This window comes from Dipteris shenzhenensis, chromosome 15, assembly GCF_047967505.1.
Source record: "Dipteris shenzhenensis isolate YYH24624 ecotype China chromosome 15, Dip_SZ_1.0, whole genome shotgun sequence".
Lineage (NCBI taxonomy): Eukaryota > Viridiplantae > Streptophyta > Polypodiopsida > Gleicheniales > Dipteridaceae > Dipteris > Dipteris shenzhenensis.
The window spans coordinates 33,237,859-33,259,745 of NC_141610.1; the positions used below are offsets into that span (position 1 = coordinate 33,237,859).

Genomic DNA, 21,887 nt, shown 5'->3' on the forward strand with positions numbered 1-21,887 from the left:
TGACACCACACAACAGCTTTCGTCCTCTCCATGGGCTCATACACTTTGTACTAGTTTTCATGTTTACGTTGTACTTGTCAAGGGTGCAGATGACCACTTAGAGGCTCCACTGATTCAGCTCATTGTATCCTTTATAGATGCTTCGGTCTTTCGAAGACTTTAATAACCTTTGTTTATTTATTTATTTCTCCCTTTCCCACCACCCCAAGTTCATGTATAATAATTAACTATTGCGTATGGGATACTCAAATTTGACTGAAGATTTAAGATACTGAAACATTTCTTGGTTGCAAAAACAATGCCTATACTTCTCTCCAAATTCTTTTCATGTTGCCAAATAATACAAATTCCATTGAAGAATGAAAAGTGTACATTCACATTGGAATAAAAACTAATTATGTCGGCAGCTATCTTTATTCCAAGTCTAAAAAGTACCTCATGACCTCATTCTAGTCATGCAATTTGTTATTGCAAACGGCATCCTCCCAAATTCCCACCTCGTAAGAAAATAAGGTTTTGGATGAGTCGCTGCCAACCGACATATTCACAAGTTCTTTACATTTAGTCCATTTACTTAATGCTTAACAATGATAGAACTCCTGTATCATATAGTCAAATAACCTTTACATCATCACAATCTCTGTAAAAAGGAAAAACTGTTTAAGTAGAGAGCGTACCTCCCGAGTATCAGTTAAACGGAGAAGACGCAATTTGTCCAAAGGCCTTAAGTTCAGAAGGCTAGCAACCTGAACCACAACAAAATGAGATGCTTGAAATCATTTGGGAATGCAACTTTGTTACAGGGTCCCAACAAACACATATGACTGAAATATTTGTGGATATCACCCCCATTCTTATTGAATGTTTTCCCAAGCAATCAAACTTCCATGAAACTTTCTTATTCACAAAAACTCACAATTGAGCAAGAGAGAGAGAGAGAGAGAGAGAGAGAGAGAGAGAGAGAGAGAGGATGTGCTCAAAGTGAGGACTAAGGGGTTAAGTGGTAACAACATTACAAGCCATATTCAATAGTAGGATAGGAGATTGTTCCCCTTCACTGATATTATTTTTACTGAGAGGTGCACTGCCTTTTTGTTAAAAAGGAAACTAGTTAAGTACAGCACGACTACAAGAAACTCTGCAAAGAGCTAATGCTTTTCCATTTGAAGGAGATGTAACCCCTCAAAACCTGTCCCTGAAAAGCACTCAAAATATGATGCTGTAATTACACTATCTGTTGGTTGTTTTTTGTATGAAAATCTTCCTCCTAGAAGACTTTCTGCCATCTCCATATTTCACATATTTTAGTAATATATATAGCACTCCTTCTAAAGTTGATTAGTCTTTTAGTGCTAAGAAAAGTTAGAGGTACGCCCGTCCTGCAATAGCATCTTCTAGGAGGTCAATTGCAGCTTACAGACTTCCAGTTAGCTCTAAAAGCTTGATTTCTGCAGCTTACAATCTGGCAATCCTTTGGCTTTTGTAGAGATACATAGTCTTTTCTAACCTTCTAATGGTTTCATCTCTGTGAACCATTCCTGATGATTTGTCATGTGAGATGATGCACCGTTGTCAATGTACCAAGGATCATGTTCCGCTTGGTCGACTTGATAATAGCTGAAATCCTCTTTGGGATTACAATCAGTGTCTAGGTACATGTCTAGGTACACTATATCAATTTGCTGCATTTCCTCATTTGCAAGAAACATATTCCCATGTTCATTTGCAAAATGACTATGACTAGAATGTCCACCATGATGATTTCCTCTACCACGAAAATTCCCCCAATTGTTGCTACTGGATTGACTACCTTGGTCGTACTGCTTCTTGCGGCAATCTCAGACTTTTGTATGTCGCTGCTTCCACAAAGAGATCTGGGCATGCTGTGGTATTCTCAAATGAAATGAAATACATGACGGTATACCAGGTGGGAAAGGCAGCAACCCATCATCAGTCCTTTTCAGAATAGCTCATCACAGAGCATCATGCTACCTCATACCATACTTTGTGAACAGATAAAACATGCCACAATATCCCTCCTCGAGGAAAGTCTGTGATTTCTCTATGACAGCCTCAAATCATTTCCACCATTGCCGCTTCCAAGTGTGTAAAATCTCCTACAGGATCCATCTGAAAATCACCCGATGCTCCATCATACTTACTCCAATGAATCATGAATCATTTGTGGCTCTCTGATGACATAGGGTGGAGAAGTTCCAATCAAAGGCATCTGCTTCATAAACTAAAGATTGTCCTGGTGTGGAATCTCACGTACCACCTCCCCAAGTGAGATTGATCAGCAGATCAATAAGCTACATGAACCAATAGGCAAATCCTAAACCAAATGATGAGGTATCCACATAAAACACAATGATTGTAAGATAATTTATTCTCTCTTTACATACAGTCCATGATCACGTTCACTTCTCATGAACCCTTGTTACCTAAAATATGTGCCAATCTTGTTGTACCAAACCCATGGGGCTTGCTTGAGACCATAAAGTGCCTTCTTCATTTTGCACATTAAGTGCTGAGATCCTTTTTGAACCAAGGCTAGGTACAAGGCCAAACATAATGCCTTGCAATCACAGTCTAAGAAAGGCAATGCTAACAAAATCCAAGCCTTTGAAACTTGCTCACAAGGATGCTGTGTAAGGCAGAGAAAGCAGGTGAATTCTCTTTCATTATCTTCCATGGATGAGGCCAGTGACAGATGATCGTTGTGAGAGAATCTGATCAATAAGAGCACTGCTAGGCTGATGATATATATCTCTCTAAAAGAGCCTACAAACCATCAATTTCCGAGTAGAGTTTGCTATGTATCCTGAAAAAACCCGTCTCTAATCTGAGCCATGCTTGGGGATCTCCCTTATCTGCCTCCACAATGGAATTAATGACACAAAGTTCATAAGGCAAACAACTACAACAGACTTTGTCGATGATGCTCCAGTGCAGAAGGTGTCAATCCATAAACTCATAAAGATGGTAGAGCCTAAGGTAGTATTAGTGAAACAGGAGAAGCCTTCCTCTAAGTGTAATCGTCTTCACTTTTTCCCACTTTGATGTTCAGAGGAGAATAAGGGTTTGTACCATATGTGGCTTGGGCAACTATTTCTAGGCTTGTTTAGACTTTTATCTCTGTTATTACAACAACTGGCAGCCATATGATCTTTGCCTAGTTATTTAAACAAAGCCTGGGTTCATGACTTTCTTCCGATCTTTTAGTTTAAACTGGCCTTAAAGTTGAGCTTAGTCTTTTATGAAAAGAAAGAAAGAAAGTTTATTAAAGTCTTCGGGAGACCGTGAAGGTCTATGAGACTAAAGATAACTGATACAATGAGCATAACGGTGGCGGTCTCAAAACGGGCCAGCCAACCGTTTCTACAAAAAAATGTGCAAGTGGTGATCGTCAGAGACCAGTCATAGAGGGGCCGTCATAGAGGGGCCGTCAAATGGGAGGCCGAAAAAAACCCTGTGATAGATGATTGGCCTCTGACGGCACGTGACCTAGTCGAGCTCGATCGTCAGGGGCAGCGGGTGGCCCTGTGGATGAGGGCAACGGTAACCCCGGTGGAGCGGGCAGAGAGCAGAGACGAGATGTCATGGATCCGGATGTGTGAGTCTGTCCGCTGGCGCAGCTGTCGTGGCTCTAGCTCTCGCTCACGTCCGCGTCGTCGGCTAGACTGAGGAGAGGTATCCTGTGATTGGAAGAAATCAGTGATAGGCCGCTGGGTGTCCTCACACTGTGTGTGCTGCTCGTGTCGCCGTGCTCGGAGAGAGGTATCTCGATGGCGAGTCATCTCATGTAAGAAGGCGGCTAGGCATCGCTGATCCTGGAACTGCAGCATGGTGGGAGGGAGCCGAATCCGTCGCGGAAGAGGCAGTGGTACCGGCCTCGAATGGCATAATAGACAGGACGACTGAAAGCAAAGTGCTCCTACGACTCGATCTCCTGTAAGTCGCAAAGTGGGCAAAGGCGGTCCTCTCGTGGAATACCCTCTGCGCGTCCGCTCTCGATCTGTAATCGGTGTGACGAGACCCTAAACTGACCGAGGGAGATCCGGAGTGCATGTGGTAGATGAAGTTGTGTGTAACCCGGAGGTGTGATGAAGCCCTCTTGTGAGATCTGGAGGCAGTGTCAGCGGTAGAAGTCGAGCTTCACAGGAAGCTCGGAGTGAAGAAACCATGTCCGCCAGGTGTGGAGCTGGAGCAGATCCGCTCGAATGAGGACTCTGCAAGGAATCCCCTTTGAAGGTTTCTCTTCTTTTAAAAGGCCAAGTTCTTTATTAAGGGCACCGGAACAACCCATACAATTATCGAGAAAATGGACTGCTTCTTGCAAAGTTATAGGATTATATATAATTTGAATGATCTTATTTGAAATATATATGAGATCATTCAAATATATATACGCTGCCGACAATGACGGGGTATATCTGGTAATCAGCCATATGAAGGAGATGAGGGGAGACAGTGGGATACGGGGATCGGGAGGTGTGGCTGTCCTTTTTAGAGCACACCTGAGACCACTCATATCTGTGATCTGGAGAGAGGAGCATGCACGACATATGTGGGTGCGAATTCAGATTCCAGACACACGCCTGATCTTCATTGCAATGTGTTACTTTCCCCCAGATACATCATCGGGAAGTCACCACAGAAGGGCAGCCCATATGATACTATTCATGCTGACATCACAGAGCTCTCTAGACAGGGGGACACCCTCCTCCTTGGTGACTTCAATGCACGTACTGGAAACAGACAAGTTGGCCTACTAGATTTCGATGATGATTCCCTCATAGTGCCAGAGATGGATGCAGTAGAGCTGGGAATAGTGAGACAGTAAGCGGATGCAGATGCACCAACGAACGTACGGGAGACATCTACTTGAGTTGGGGGCTATCCACGACTTGATCATATATAATGGTCTCTAGAGATGGTCATGATCTGGTGACTCACTTGTTTCCCACATGGCGAGGGAAGAAGAACAGTAGACTACCTATTGGGTCCACTAGCTTTGGCCTCATGGATAAATGATTTCATTGTGCCCCCTCCTCCACTCGCGGCCGACCACTCATTCCTTGCCTTCCGTATCTCAGCCACCATGCCATCCATGAGGAGGACCCCCCCCCCCACACCTCGTGTCCAGATCCATTTTGACCGTGCTCTTGACCCAGTAATCACCTGGCCTCGGAGCTTCCAGTCTTACTTGGAGACGGGATGGACCTCGTCCATGCCTCAGATACCCTTGTCTCGATGATACAACAGGCTGCCACCACATCATTTCCCACGACTCGATCTGCACACGCCCAGGACGAGAGGACGCCCCAAAACCCCTGGTTTGACGACGAGTGCTGAGAGATAAGAGCCCATCTTACACGTGAGCGAGCACTGGGACACTTGGATGCACCAAAGGCACATCAAATCTCATGCTGAGTGACATGGCATAAGAAGCGAGATTTCCTCATACATAGGATGGATGAGGTGATCGGATCCTTTCGCAGGGGGGACCCTACTACAAGATGGGGACTCCTATCGGAGGGGAAGCCGCCCATCTCCATCACAGATCCAGATGTTTGACACACATATGCATGCTCTCTATGGTGTCCCGGGTCAGTCAGACACCACTTGATATGACCACTATGCCCAGGCCAACTACGTGCCACTTGTTCATTGCACAGGATGTACGGGCTGCCCTTCTCCAGCTTCATAACCGAAGATCTCCAGACCATGAGGGGCTACGCACTGAGCACTGAACACATGGGTAGGGGGTCTTGACCCCGATTTTAGTGCAGCTGTTCAACCATGCCGTATGCCATGGCTTTCCGGCCACCTAGAGCACTACCACCATCGTACCGATACACAAGGCAGGTGACCCCATGGATACTAGAAAATACCGTACTCTCATGATTGTCCACACTCTGGCTAAGATATACGGGTCAGTACTAGAGAGAGAGATTAGCAACCACACAGAGGGTCACAGGTAGTGGGCTCTTGGACAGACAGGTATTCGGAGACAGCACTCCACCCTGGACCACATCTTTACCTCGAGGACTATCATTGAGGAGATGAAGTCGAGGCACTAGAAAGTCTACACTTGCTTTGTAGACTTTCGTAAGGCATTTGACACTGTACCACGCTCCCGCTTGATCAGGAGGTTATAGGAGTTGCAGCTTCTAGAGATCATGATTTGGGGGGTGATGAGTCTATATGAGTCTGTCAAAGGGAGAGTATGTGCCCCGGGAGGTCTATCGGATTGGATTGAGAGCACTATCGAAGTGAAGCAGGGTTGTCCACTCTCACCAACTCTCTTTGGGCTCTATATTGATGAGATTACACCTTTTATAGATAGTCTAGGTGGAGAGGGCTCACTCCTAGCTGACCTGATAGTGCAGATATTGTTGTACGCAAATGACATAGTCCTCATATCTTGCTCTACAAAGGGTTTGCAGAAACACCTACAGGCTCTGGAGATGTTCTGCAGAGAGAGAGACTTGACAGTCAACCTTGGAAAGACCAAGGTTATGATCTTCAACACCTCGCGAGTAGTGTCCCGTCGCCATAGTTTCACATACCGAAATGAGCCAAATAGTGCAGTCTTACACATATTTGGGGGTAGTATTCACCGGGCCACGTTTCACGATGACACATGCAGCTACATCACGACTTTACATAGGATGGGGTGCTCTGGCCCGACTAGAGAGGTAGTGTTTCCAGGCACACTTCCAGGACCCTCCGACAAAGGGTTGGCTTTTTGACACCCTGGTGAGGTCGACGGCCATGTATGCAGCACCCTTTTGGGGGAGTGACATTTCAGCGACATAGTGGAGGAAATTTGAGAGGCTACAGGTGACCATGGGGTCTAGATGATTCAGAGTAAGCCCTCGGTCCCCCACCAGATCATACACGCAGCGTTCGCCATGACCCCTCTCCATGTTGATGCCATCTTTCAGACAGTACATTCCTTCACCGAGTCAGGGCCTTACCTTAGTGGAGGTTACCGAGGCTAGCACTGTAGTCTTCTAGGCAACTGGCGAAGAGTGGTGTTGATACAGCATGGTATGCACAGATATCCACATGGTTTGGTAGCCACGGCATCAGATGGACAGACTTCCCCCCTTTCAGTACAATATGGATGCACCACACGAGAGGATCCCATGAGATGAGATCAACCGCATCATACGGTTGGACGTCCTCCAACTTCATGCGTCTCAGGCTTGGGGGGGAGACCAGGAGTTCCCCACCAAGATCCAGTTCTACCATGACCATTTCCTGAGGGTCTCGGAGTATGGTCTCGTCATCAGACCTCAGTATCAGGAGGATAGGAGAGTCTCACATGCACTGAGGATCGCGATCGGACAATTGCAAGTCTTGTCACATCAGCTGAGGATTAAGGCAAGGAGAGCCGCAAGCATACCCAGAGAGCAAAGGATATGTAGACTATGCTCGATGGGGGAGGTCGAGACAGAGGAGCACTTTCTGTGTGTCTGCACAGTATACTATGAGATCCGAGGGCGATATCACTGCCTCTTCCAAGAGAGGCTTGGCTTTGGTCTGCTTACACGGCTGATCCACTTTCCTGATCAGGTTTGTGTTGGACTCTTCTCATTGAGATGCGGCAACACAAAGATATACTGATGCGACAAACCAGAGAGCATCAAGAGACGAGACCACAGGTCATTGAGATAGACCGTGCACAGACACGTGTCACAGACTTCTATACATCTGAGTTAGTCCTTTGGGAGGCTGAGGGAGAGGAGCTTGATGAGATGAGAGCATCATTGTAATGAAGGTGGGAAATAGCAGGGAATTAGGTGGGAAAAAAGAAGGGAAATTGGTGGTAAGATGGGAGAAAGAAGGGGGACTATATAAGTCAGCCCCTAATGATTTGTACGGTACCATTTGATGTGATATCTAATCCTATCTACTCCACCCCTTCCTTCTTCCTACGTGCTGCCTACTCTCTCTCCCAATCTCTCTCTCTCTCTCTCTCTCTCTTCTCCTTCCTCTACCCTTCCCTCACCTTCTTCCCCTTTCTCTCTCTCCCTCCTACCAATTCTACCCCCTTTCTCTAATCTGCCCCTTTCCCCCTTTCTTACATTGGTATCAGAGCCTCGACTCTAGGACCTTTGTCTTCCTCTTCAAGCAATTCACCCCGACCCTCTGCTAGTTGTGACCACCCGTGTCTGCTGCTCCATTCAAATCAAGTAGCTGCACCTTCTACTGGCCGTCAGCTCCAACCAAACGCATCTGCGCTATACCAGGTCCGTTGTCAATGAAGCGCCCATGATTTCCCTTGACGCCCATATGTCAACCAGCTGCTAATGAATAGAGGAGCTGCTAACGTACGTAGACTCCCAGAGGAACTAGCATCTCCGAGCTAGCTGGGCTCCAACCAGACGAGCGCCCAGCCTCTGCTAGCTGCGCCAATCCTTATCCCGAGCGACAATTTCCCCGACCCCGTCCACCCACAAGCAGCATCGACTCAAGCAAAGGCGTCACCATGAACTGTCCATTCCGCCCGTTTACCCAGTCGTTTTGCCATTTACCCGTCGCTTTCTATCGAGCCTCGCCTACTACATGATCTTCCCATTTCGTGACCTCCTCGTTGCCCATTTTGTGACCTCCCCGTCCAGCTCCTGCTTCATGCTTCCCCTATCTAGAACCCGGTGCCTGCTGCGTAATCATTCTGTCCGCATCCTCCTCGCCCTGCAAACCTTAGCCTCTAAGGTTCCCTATGCTAGACTAACCTTGGGTTGGGTTGGGTTACTTTGGTTAGGTTTAGTTAGTTTGGTTGGGTTTAGGATCAGTTAGTTGGGCTAGGTTAGGTTAGTGCTAACTAGGGTTAAATGGTCAAGTTAGGTTACCTTAGGTCAATGTCCTAACTATCTTAGCAGCCTTAGGTTAGGAGTCCTAACTGTCCTAGGTGACTTAGGGAACCCCCCCCCCCCCAAAAAAAAAAGGGGGAAAAAGTTCACTTTTCAGCTTCTTTTAAGGGGCCTTTCATAGCCCGTTTGGAGCCATTTTGGCTCCGTTTCGAAGCTTCTTCGACAACCCTTCTTCCGAGCCTCTCCATCGACATTTTCGTGTTTCCACGCACACTCTCAGGTGCTCATTACGCAGGGTTTTGCTATCCATTTCTCCTTACCTACATTTGAGCTCCTCTCTCCATGGCTAGTCACCATGCCACCGAAGCGTGCCCCTCGTGATATATTGCATGACACTGATGAGGCTGCTCGGTATGAGTAAGTGCATGCCACAATGGCTGCATCCACTGGTGGTACAGAGGTTCGTTCGACTCAGCCTCTCTCTCTTGCATCCTGAGAAGCGCAGGCAGTGCAGACGCAGTTTCTAGATGCCCTTTCCTCTATGCTCCAGGGTGCTTTCCGGCAAATAGGACAGGTGTTCAGCCCGCAGCTTACCACAGCCATGGCTATGCAGGATACCGCTCTTGTCCAGATGGGATAGCAGATCACATCTGCCATTGCAGAATAAGGGTAAGCAGCCCGCACCCTGGCAAGGGGACCATTCAGGCAGTCAGGATGTTTTGTCTGCTCCATGCAAGGGTTTTATGGCAGATGCCCGCCGTGCCTATGAGCATCAATCTTCTGGACCGTTGCATGTACCCCAGCATGGGGATTATCCAGACTTCGATGATGCATTTTCTTTGCCACAGAGCACCTTCTTGCAAGATGTCAGGCCATCTTTTGGCTCACAGCTTTCTGCATCCATGCAGGCTGAGCTGTCTCTTTTGGGCCGACCCGTTGGTGTGCATCCGCCGGCTAGAGCTCCTTTCACCGCACCAACGAGTATGCATGGAGCTGGCTTGGGTTTATATGGCAGCCCACACCCTTGGGAGAGAGGTCAGTCCTCTTCTTAGCCCTTTGGTATGCAGCTGATGCAACCTCAAAATTTCCAGCACTTGCTTGACATGTCTGATGTGATCCTTCTTATCCTTGCTGTAAATGAGGATGTCATAAAAAAATACCAGCACATATTTGAAAAGGAGAGGCTGCAAAATCTTGTTCATGAGTGCCTAGAAGGTAGCTAGTGCATTGGTCAATCCAAAAGGCATCACCTTGAACTCATACAGTCCCCTCTTTGTGCGAAAGGCTGTCTTGTGCTCATCCCCAGCTTTCATTCTAATTTGATGATAGCCGGACCTCAAATCAATCTTAGTGAAAAACTGAGCACCCTTGAGTTCATCCATCAGGTTATCTATCTTGGGGATAGATAGCATGTTCTTGACGGTGACCTTATTCAAGTCTCTGTAGTCAATGCACATACGGTAAGAACCGTCCTTCTTCACTAGGAGCATAGGGGATGCAAAAGGAGAAGTGCTATGAGTGATGAACCTCTTCTGAAGTAAGTCCCTCACTTGAGTTGCCACTTCCTCCAGTTCTACCTTAGAGAGTCAGTATGGGGCCTTATTGATTGGCTTACTGGCAGGTTCCATGACTATGGCATGATCTACGTCTCTTCTCGGAGGCAACTGTGAAGGCAAATCAGCAAACACATTTCCAAACTCTAAGAGCAATGTGTGCATATCACAATCATCAACACGGGGAGTGCCACCCTCCTTAGTTACTGACACATTTAATGCATATATGGCACTGCCCATCTTGAACTCTCTGGCCAACTGCCTTGCTGAAATGACCTGCAGTTTAGGAGCTGCAATACCATGCAATTTAACTGATCTGTCCCTGTGGACAAAGCTGAGTGTTAAGGCATTGAAATCCATGCTGATTTTGCCCAGTGATTGCAACCAATCACAGCCCAGGACAACATCTATTGGGCCCATGTCAAGTGCCAAGAGATCACCTGCAAATGTATAGTCATCAAAGAACTTAATCCTTGCATCTTGGCAACAAGATCTACTGATCAATGCTTAAGTAAACTCCACACAAGTAGCTAAGGAGAGAGTATGGAGCTGCTCGGTGAGCTCCCCCCCTCCGCCCGTGGCGGCCTGTAGGCTGCCCGCTGCTCTTGGTTGCTCCGCCCGCTGCCCCCTCCTCGCCGCCCTTCCTCCTTGCCTCGCCCTTGCCCTCGCGCTGCCCAGCCCCTCCTTCTCCGCTCCGCCTTGCCTTCCCCGCTCCGCCTCCACCCCCCGCCCTACCTTCTCCCGCTCTGTCTCCCCTTGCTGCTCCTCCGCCCCACTCCACCCCTCCTCCTTCCACCTCCTTGCCTCCCAGCCTCCTCCCTCCGCCTCGCACCTCCACCCGTCCTTCTGCCCCTCCTGCCAGCACGCCCCCCCCCCCCCCGCCATTCCGCCTCCCCCCCTCCTCCTCCTCTTCTCCCACCCTCCTTCCTTTTCTTCTTTCCTTCCTCCTTCTCCTCTCCCTTGCTCCCTCCTTCCTCTCCTCCCCTCTACTTTCTGTGCCGCCCTCTCCTCCTCTTTCCTCCACCTCAACGTCCTTCTTCCTTTCTCCCTTTTTTCATTTGCCTCCCTGCAGCGGGAGCATTCGTAAATCTTGGTGGTGACCTTTGGTCTGGCCAGAGGGGATCTATGGTAGCACCCTCGATTCCCACAGCCGTTGAGGTTCTTCTTTCCCCAGGTGACAAGCAACAGGTACATCAGGCAGTTCAGTTCCTCCAGGACAAGGCGCTTGTGGGCAGAATTGTGGGCCTCACGCCTACACGGAGACAAGTGCGAGAGTGGATCCAGGTGAGCTTGACATTAGAGGGCGACCACATTCAGGAGGTCACCATCTATGAAAGAGGCGTTTTCCTCATCCAGTTGAGCTCCCTCGACACTTCCTCGACACTCGTGGAGCAAAGCCCCATCCTCCTTGGCCCACATGTAGTTTACCTCTTTCCTTGGTATCATGGGTTCACAGTGGAGAACATGGATACGACACACCATGTTCCACGTTTTCTGGTCCGCTTCCCAAGGCTTCCCAAGGAGTATCGAGCCATCCTCCCCTCCATTGATCGGGCATTTGGCACAGTGCTCGAGTCCCCGCCAAAAGTCGGCCACCTCAGTTCTAGTAGATGATGGAGTCCCCAGGATCAGACTGGTGGTTGAGAGCCCAGAGTCCCTCCTAGAGTTGATCCTCCTCGAGACCCTTGAAGGGGGCACACTTCGCCAGAGGGTGGAGATTTCCGGGCTACCAAGCCAGTGTCTTCGGTGCAGACAGATGGGTCACCTTGCCAGAGATTTCCCCCATGGCCTCCCCATATGCCTGGGAGGAGCAGCAAGAGTCTCAGACCCCAAGGGTTACTACCTCAGAAGGAGACTGGACCCAGGTTAAAAAGAAAAAGAAACTAAGAAAGCAGGCCCGCAAGCGCCGCAAGTAGAGGGCCAATCGTAGAGAGAGGGACAGGGTTGATCAAGAGGCCTCGAAGGTGGAACAGCAGGAGCCACCTCCCCCAGCGGCAAGGGCCACCGCCCATCCAGACAGTCCTCCCACTTCAGAGGTTCAGCCTCCGCACCCACCCTTGCAGCAGCAGCGAGCCCTAGGAGCTCCAAATGTGGCGATGGCAAAAGCCGCGAACACTAGCCCGACAGCGGCCGCGGAGGAGCGGATCTAGAGTGCCGACGAGCCTGAGCAGCAGGGGGGGCCTACGGTCGTCCTTATTCCTCCTCCTCCCCCTCCCCCTCCCCCTCCCGACCCCTCCCCCTCTTCCTTTCCACCTCCCCCTCCCCCTTCTGGGTTCCCCCCGCCCCCTCCCCCCTCCTCATCCCCCCTACTATGGTCACTCTCACCACCCGCCCCCCGCATCCCTACCCCCCCCCTCCCCCTCCCCCACTGCCCCCCTCTTCACCTCCTCAGCCGGTTCTTCTGCCTCGACACCCTTGTCAGCAGGCAAGGGAAAGATGACACCCCCTTCTGCTTCCTCATCGTAGCAACCGGTCCGTTCAGGGAGGGATCCTGAGGGACAGGGCTCCTCCTCCCGGTCAGCAGCTCTCAACCTCCAGCCTGGGCGTCCCTTACTGCGAGACTTCTTGAGGTTAGGACCCTGGAACTATCTGGAGATTCCGACCTCTTATCCTCTACCACTGGAGGTAACGCTCATGGTCCTTCAGCCCCGGAAGGGGGGTTTGATCAGTGCAGTGGGATCTCAAACTCACTCCATTTGAAGATTCCAGTTTGCCTCCACAGGGTTGGAGAAGTGGTCCCCCGAGGTGTTCAATGCTATTATGGGAGATCAAATTACACGCATGATGGACGAGTGGATGGGGCCACAGGGATTGGACCTTTGGCACGCCCATGGCGCGGAGGTGAACTTTCAGTTGAGCTTCACACACGAGGAGCCGGTGTGTGGTTTGGCGACAGGAACTATCAGATTGCTGTTGGAGGCAAAGGTTGAGCAGGAATACTTATGGCCCCTCCAGAAGTGTGCGGAGCTGTTTGGGGTGGAAGCCTCCTTCATGATGAAGTGGGCATGGAAGATCGGTATTGAGCCGGCATCCACCCTAGTACGTCGCCGCACAGACACTGACTACTCGCCCTCCAAACCCCCGGCAAAGTCACACAAGGTAGTCTTTCAGGGACAGGCACCCACTCACACGAGAGCCTTGTTCCCGACACCCCCGTCCTCATGAGTTGGACCGTAGTGAGTTGGGACGTACACGGGCTCCACGACCGTGTTCGTAGCTAGCCGCAGTACCTAATACTCTGGTAGGAGTTGCAGAGGACAGTGGTAGGACGCACAGTGGACATCCTTATGATTCAGGAGCACATGTTTTCAGCCGCACACATCAGATGACGTCATCACCATCTCCCAAGGAGAGGTCCAGTGGATTGGTCCCCCGCAGTAGGATGGAGCGGAGGGGTCTACATCTCAGTCTCACAATCTTTGGCTCCAGAGGTCTACGATCAAGGCGAGCTCATTCCAGGATGGGTAGTTTGGATGGGAGTTCGGACGGGAGAGTCTAGGATTGGGATCCTGAACGTGTACACCCTAGCGTGTACACAGCACCGCCCAGCCTTTTGGAGGAGGCTGTCAGAGTGTCTTCCAGTTGTAGACTCCTGGATTGTTGGAGGGGACTTCAACAACCTGGAGTTTGGGGAAGACAAGCAAGGCAGCGCCTCTTTCTCTGAGATGCCAGCAGCAGAGCGTAGCACTTGGGAGCATTTCATTTTCATGATCAGTGGCAGAGACCCGTGGAGAGAGCCAAATTTCAGCAGGACACTTGGCAGCCTCCTCTTCTCCTTTAGACATAGGAGACACAATGGATTGCTAGAGAGACTAGACCGTTTCTATGTTGGGGACTGGGCACTCCACAGAGGCGGATCTACCGGAATTATGGCAGGTACCATGATGTCAAACCACTCTCCAATGGTACTTCGCTTGGATCAGCCCCAACGAGGTCTCCCCCAGAAGGGGGTCTGCATTCTAGAGGACCTGCTGCAGGACGAGGAGATCCAGCAGGTCATGATGGCAGGGATTTGGGAGCAATCAGAGATGACACCGTGCAAGGGCTGGGCTGCGTGGGTGGCCGATGTGATTCAGCGGAGCAATGAGGAGCTACATGCTCACGCCCTTAGGCGGAGGAGGACCCTTCAGGAGCATGAGTGGGCTTTGAGGAGAGACCTTGCCTCCATCGAGAGGCTCAAGGAGCTCTGATTTTTGAGCTCTATCAAGATTTTGAAATTGACATGTCCATATCTCTTGTGCCATTTTTTGAAAAGTGGCATTTGTTGCAGTTGAGATGACATGGCATGCAAATTTGGTACTATAGCTAGCATTCTGAACAAGTGTTCTTCCTTGACTACTTTTCCTACTAGTTGATATTCTCTAGATTAGTCTCTAATTGTGCATTCATCTCCATCAAAGATGACTTGATAGTTGTATTCCGTCATTTTCCCAACTAATACGAGGTTCTTGCTGAGCTTCGTAACATAGAGTACATCTTTCAGCAATCCTTTTGTACCAATGAAATAGTTCATAGGGACAATGCCTTTCCCTTGAACTGGATTTAGTGTGTTATCTGCCGTGTAGATGACATTCTTCTATCCTGACCCCAGCTGGTCTTGTGGCCCGAGATGTAGTTTGGGATCACGTTTCGACAGTAGTCTCACAGGATTTATGCAGTAGACTTGAGGAGCCCTTCACAGATGAGGAGCTCTTGGAAGCCCTCAAGGCTCTCCCAACCTAGAAGTGCCCGGGTGAGGATGGCTTGACTCCGGCCTTCTGCCGGAACTTCTGGGAGATTATCTCCACCCATTCCATTTAGCTTGCCAAGAGATATTTGACACAGGCTTTCTCCCTCAGTCCTTGAGCAGGGGGTGGATTTGTTTGATCCCGAAAGGGGGAGATAGGTGAGACATCTGACAGTGGAGACCGATCACTCTGCTTGATACTGCATATAAGATCCTCGCCAAGGTCTTGAGTTTGCGGTTACGGCCTCATCCTACCGCCCGACATCATCCACGACACACAGACTGGGTTTGTCCAAGAGCACAGCATCTTGGACAACATCTTCACATTCTGGGAGGCGGCCGTCCTTCTCTTGGACTTTGAGAAGGCCTACGACAAGGTGGAGTGGTCCTTCCTAGAGGGCACTATGCGGAGATTCCATTTCTCAGACAAATGGGTCAGAGGTTCAGCGCTATATGCACGGAGCTCTAGTCAGATGCTTATGGGAGGACACACGGGCGAGGCCATTCCTCTCTCTCGCTTGGTCCGCCAGGGCTGCCCACTCGCTCCCTTCCTCTTCCTCTTTGTGGCGGAGGCTTTGGACTACTACTTGAGATCACAAGTGGCGGGTCTCATAGGGTTAAGGCTCCCAATCACACAAGAGGAGGAGCTACTTGACTCAGAGTTTGCACATGACACGACCTTGTATGTTGAGGGCACCACAGCAAGTTTGGAGAGAGTCACGGGCGCCCTCGCTATCTACTGTGAGGCCTCGAGTGCACGGATCAACTGGACAAAATCCATAGGTTTCTTCACAGGCTTTGAGGAGACACAGGAGATCCTTGAGTGGGGAGGGACTTTGGCTTCAGATGGATACCGCGGGGCTAGACAGCGAGATACTTTGGATGCCAGGTTGGTATTGACATTACAGCAGAGCAACAGATTGCCCCAGTCCTTGAGAGTGTTTGGCGCAAGCTTCTCCGCTGGAACTCGGCCAAACTCTCCCTTGCAGGTCGTGCCCTAGTGGCAAACCAGGTCCTTCTTGCCACAGCCTGGTATATCACCTCCTGCTGGTGCTTTCACAGATGATGCATTGGGCAGCTCCGCGACGTTTGGTACGGAACTTCCTTTGGGCGGGTTCAGACGGCACGAGGAACACTTGAGCCCAAGTAGCTTGGCAGACGGTGATCATGTTGCAGGCACTGGGAGGCTTGGGTATCATTGATCCGAAGATGCAGAGCAGAGCCCTTCCGGGCAAGTTGGTGGTTCGTGGCCTCACCCCAGGTGCAGAGCCTTGAAAGCTCCTCTTACAGCAAGGGCTTCTAAGGAACACCCCACCCACTAGGGGACAGTGGCAGCCTTTACACAGATCGACACAGATAGATTATCTCATAGGCCCCCTTACGGGGAAGGGTTCCCCCTTGATGAAAGCCTTCACAGGGTCCTGGCAGAGACTCGCAAGGGGTCTAATCCGTGCTCCGCCCAGATGCAAAGAGGAGTTTGAGCGCCAACCCCTTATGTGGCACCCAGAGATCAGAGATCAAGAGCGACGTATGCTCGGACAGCGGACTCACATTGGTTGGGCACAGTGGGACAGTGGTCCAGCAGGGTCCTTTGGCAGTTGGAGCAGATTACCCATGGAGGCAGAGGCGAGGCTTGACGCCCTAGCGCATTTGCGAGGGGCAGGGCAGTGGATGGGCGAGATTGACTTAGCCATTCCTGAGTCCTGATGGGAAGGACTTCACGTTTGGAGAGACAGCATATGGTTGGGGCAGTTTTCCCGCATTGGTGTCCCCTTGAGGATGTTGATGCAGCGAGGCAGCACACACCTTGGCTTCTTCCGTGTAGGACCTAGAGGCCTACTCCAACCACTCACTGAGAGAGACCCCGAGATGGATGGGAGTCTTGATGGGATTCACTGGCAGATGATCAGAGTGGTGGGACGTTTGGGGAAGGAGTGGCACATTGACCCTTCCAGTATCTCAGAGCAGGACGCCCCTAGATGGCGCCTTTGGCTGTGGGAGGGTAGACCCCTGAGGGAGGTCCAGTGGGATCCAGAAGAGTGGTTCTGGCCTTCCAGGGACGGCCTAGCCGAGCAGGTGGATGCGGTGCCCTTCTTTTCCTACACCACATGGATTGGCAGAAGGCTTCAGATGGACTTATCGAGATGGACTCCCTCGAGGGAGAGGCATTGGGTGACCCAGAGAGTGCCTCGGATGTTCGCTCCAGGTTTTGGACACGATTGTAGTCCAGTTTGCGGCCGAGGAAGATTTCATACTTTTTCTAGCTGGCCGCCCACGGAGGCTTGCCCATCGAACTGTGGTTGGAGCAGATGAGAGTGGAGGGGCAGTGCCATTGTTGCTCCGATGGTGTCCTAGAGACTACCCCGCACTACCTGTGGAGCTGTCGTAGCGCAGCGAGGATTTGGATGGGAGCCCTCAGGATCATGACACATGCTGAGTCTTTAGAGAAACTACACCTGGGGGATGGTGGCTTGGTTGACAGAGGGAGGACACGCATTTCAGATTGATGAGATCTCCCCAGCCTACCAGATACAGGGTCAGAGCATCCAGAGGATAGCACTCCACGAGGCAGTCCCTCCGGACAGCCTAGCTCCTCCTCCTCCTAGGGAGGGCAGTGTTTAGGAGGTGGTAGCCAGCATCGCGGCTTGGAAATTTTGGGTGGCTCGTTGCAGTCTTGTGATGGGGGAGCACCCGGTTCCACCCTTAGCTACCCTAGTTGCCATCTGGCAAGATATCATTTATACTCTACAGTCCACTTGGGAGCGTGGGACTCCAGGCTCCAGGGCAACTATCGAGAGGCATGCTTGTTTCTGCAAGGCTTGGTCTATAGGAGTTTTCTACATCTTCACTCCGTGAGAGATTCGATAGTCCCCCCACTTGGCTGTTAGCCCCAGTACCCCAGAGATCCCCTAGGCAGTCAGTTGGGTTTCTCTGGAACAGCAGGCCGGTTCTTTCTTTCAACCTTTTTCGGTTTTTCCCATACTCAGCACCTTCGGGGCTGCTGTTTTGTATGAAGTCTTTCAAGCATTAATAGAAGGTTCCTTTCTTTGAAAAAAAAAAAGAAAAAAAAGAAAAAAAAAGATGTACTGATCATATGTCGTCTGGCCACTTCTACTCTCAGCCCATGGTCTATCTCAGTAGCAATCAGTCCCACCCTCTGTAAGGTCTTGCAGTTAACAAAACTGTGGGTGCTACCGCTGTCCACCAACACGTGCACAATCCGGCCATTCATAATCCCTGTTAATCTGATAGTATCAGCACTTTTGGCACCAATCAGGGCATGCATGGAAATAGTATAAAGTATTGGCTAGGCATCCCAATAAACCTCCTCCTCGTTCACAGGAGCATTACAACCTGCATCTTCACGTGCATAAAAAGGCATTGCATCGTGGTGCTCCACAGAAAAGAGTGTGGCCCTATGGCCTCTCATGCCACTAGTGGGAACAATCTCATACGAATGCGAAGCATGAGTGTCATGCGTAGTAGCACCACCAGGATCAAAAGGAAAGTCAGTGCCCTTCGTGGCTCCAGTGTCAGGAGTCTCATCTGCATCATGTGTTTTTGCCATCTCATCCTGAGACGTATCCAAAGAACCTGGGGCATCAAACAATTCCTCGTCATCTCCATTTCTCGCCACATTTAAAGCATAAGTTGGCCTTCTTTCTGCTGTCCATTATTGCCCGTGTATGCTGTTTTATCTCAACATGCTCATTTCCAGCAGTAGGCTTGCCTCCAGGCTTGGCATCAGGATACCTGTAAGGCTTGGCATACGGCATCTTACTACCTGAGACAGTAGGAAAGCGAGGAAATGGTGCTGCTGCATATTTCTTGTCAGTCCACTCGGCAAACTTAGGCTTCGACTCAGCGTCATACCCCGTAGCATGCGAGCTGCCCATGGCATTTCTGTGCTTGCCAGCATATTTAGGCTTGAATACTTCTGCAAGCTGAGCTGCCCTCTCGATAGTTTGAGGGTTATGAGCCTTCACATCTACAGTGAGAGAAGGACTTAACCCATGAATGAAATGTAGCAGCTTTCCTTTTTCAGATACGTCCTGCACAAACAAAGAAAGCCTCCAAAAGCGCTACAAGTACTCTTGGACCGTACCGGTCTATGACAAGGCATAAAATTCAGCCAAGTATTGATCCAAGACAAGTGGGGATACAAATGTAGTGACCATCAATTCTTTGAAACCCCTCCAAGTGGTTGGTCTCTGAGGTGAATCCCTCATGTATCGCCACCATGTGTGGGCATAGTTCTGCATATGCATACCTGCAAAAATGATGCTCTTCTCCTCAGACTTGGGGTAGAAGCGGAAATAGTCTTCCAGCTTCATGAGCCACTCCTCCAACTCATTGGGAGTGCGAGTGTCCTCTTTAAGCTTATGGACTATGAGTTTGTCCTTGGTATCCTTGGCTGCATAATTCTTGTGTGTGTAACCTCCATAAGTGCGGGCATCATCACGCTTGAGGTTCACATAATCGGAGAAGGGCATCTCAAGTTTGATGGCATCAGGTAGGGCCTTATATGAACGCAAAGAATCTGCCAACATGTTGTCAAAAGTGGCTTGCTGCCCACCACCAACCCCCTGCTGCGTAGAAGCTGCTGTCATCTGATGCACTGGCTACGTCTGGCTATATGTGCTAGCTGGCGAAGCGATAGGTGCATGAACCCTCGATGCTAAAGCCAGCAAATGCACTTTTATGGCAGAAGATGTTGAGTATCTTGGTCACATTGTGAGCAAGGATGGCATTCGAGTGGATCCTGCAAAGGTGAAATGCATTGAGGATTGTTGGCCGCAGCCACGCAACCCTACTCAGTTGAGGGGATTTCTAGGTCTTTCTTCCTTCTACAGGTGCTTTATTCGCAAGTTTGCCAACCCCTCTGACATACCTTTTGAAGAAGGATGCTTTTATGTGGTCTACAGATGCACAACACAGCTTTGAGGACCTGAAATTCGCCCTCACTCATGCTCCTGTGTTGGTATGCCCTGATTTTTCACGTACTTTCATTGTGGAGGCAGATGCCAGTAGCAAAGAATTTGGGGTTGTGCTAAGGTAGGAACACCGGGTAATTGCTTTTGAAAGCAGGAAATTGTATGCCAAGGAACTGGATTATCATGTGTATGATCAGGAGATGTTGGCTATCCTCCATGCTTTCGAAAAATGACACCACTACCTGTACAGTAGCAAAATCAAGGTTAAGACAGATCATAGGACACTCAGGTATTTCCTTACGCAGCCCAACTTGTCAATGAAGCAGAAGAGGTGGCTGGCTAAGGTTCAGTATTACGATTTCGACATTGAGTTCAGGAAAGGGAAAGAAAACGTGATTGCAGATGCCTTACCCCGTATGTGGGCTTGCAGTTTGTCTGCCATTTCTACCATCTACCAGGAGTGGATTCATGGTATTCTGGAAGAATACATGCAGGATTCTAAAGCAGCTCCCATATTTGTGGAGTTACAAAGGCCATCGAGCCAGAGGCATGCTGAATTTAAGCTGCATAATGGGCTGTTGTGGTGCAAGAACAGAATTTATTTAGTGCGAGATTCAAAGTATCGACTGCTGGTCTCACAGGAAATGCACTCATCTCCTATGGCAGGACATGCGGGTATTACTAAGGCATATGAAAAGGTCAAACAGAGCTTTATCTAGGATGGCTTGTGATGGGATGTAGTTAAATTTGTAAGTGAATGTTTGCCCTGCCAGCAGAATAAAGTGGACAGCCGGTTACCCGCAGGTCTCTTGCAGCCATTACCTATTCCATAAGGCAAATGGACTCACATTGCTATGGATTTCATCACAAGGTTGCCTTCCAAAGAGCAAGGATGGGATAGCATTTTTGTGGTGGTTGACAGAATGACAAAGCAGGCCCATTTCATACCCACTAAGACCCGTTATTCAGCATCACAGGTTGCTTGGCAGTTCATCGAGCATGTTTTTAAGCATCATGGCTTCCCTCGGGAGATTGTCAGCGAGACAAAGATGCAAAATATATGGGTCACTCTTGGTAGGATTTATTTACAGCAGTGGGTACTTCTCTTACACCTAGCATTGCTTACCACCCTGAGACAGATGGACAGTCAGAAAGGGTGAACAAATGGCTGAAGAAGTATTTGAGGCATTTCTGTCATGACACACAGAAGTCTTGGGATAAGTGGTTGGCACTTGCTGAATTTTGTTACAACAGTACCAAGCACATCTCTATTGGCATGAGCCCGTTCAAGGCTCTGTATGGATGACGGGGGACTATATAAGTCAGCCCCTAATGATTTGTATGGTACCATTTGATGTGACATCTAATCCTATCTACTCCTCCCCTTCCTTCTTCCTACATGCTGCCTACTCCCTCTCCCAATCTCTCTTTGTCTCTCTCTTCCCCTTTCTCTACCCTTCCCTCACCTTCTTCCCCTTTCTCTCTCTCCCTCCTACCAATTCTACCCCCTTTCTCTAATCTGCCCCTTTCTTACAATCATGGATCCACAGTCACCACCACGATGCTGCCAGACGAGAGGCGTGCACTCCACACACGTCATAGAGAGTGACCAGAGCACGCACGATCGAGGTCCGATCTATCTCAGCCCTCCTCGAGGAGACCGCCAGTGACGAGGCATCACCCTCGACGTGGCCCATCAGATACAAAGGTCTAGGAGACCATGTCCTCTGCCATCCTGAGAGAGAGCTTGATAGACACGTATATGTGAGCTCCTCACATCCCATCAGAGAGTCACCTTGGCATCTAGATATGTGGAGCCTGCGCGTGCTCTCCGAACATTAGCTCT

At 49.8% G+C, this 21,887-nt stretch overlaps 1 protein-coding gene across 1 annotated transcript in view; it reads right to left on the minus strand.

The window, feature by feature from the left end:
- Positions 1–260: 260 nt before the first annotated feature.
- LOC147893712 (zinc finger (C3HC4-type RING finger) family protein) overlaps positions 261–21,887 on the minus strand; it is a 64,155-nt gene continuing 42,528 nt past the window's right edge. Inside the window, exons 17-18 of the mRNA XM_087385981.1 lie at positions 678–746; positions 261–528 (exon numbers count right to left, since the gene is read on the minus strand). Of these exons, the coding sequence (XP_087242107.1) occupies positions 466–528; positions 678–746 (132 nt within the window). The 3' untranslated portion in view covers positions 261–465. The remainder of the gene's footprint in view (positions 529–677; positions 747–21,887) is intronic.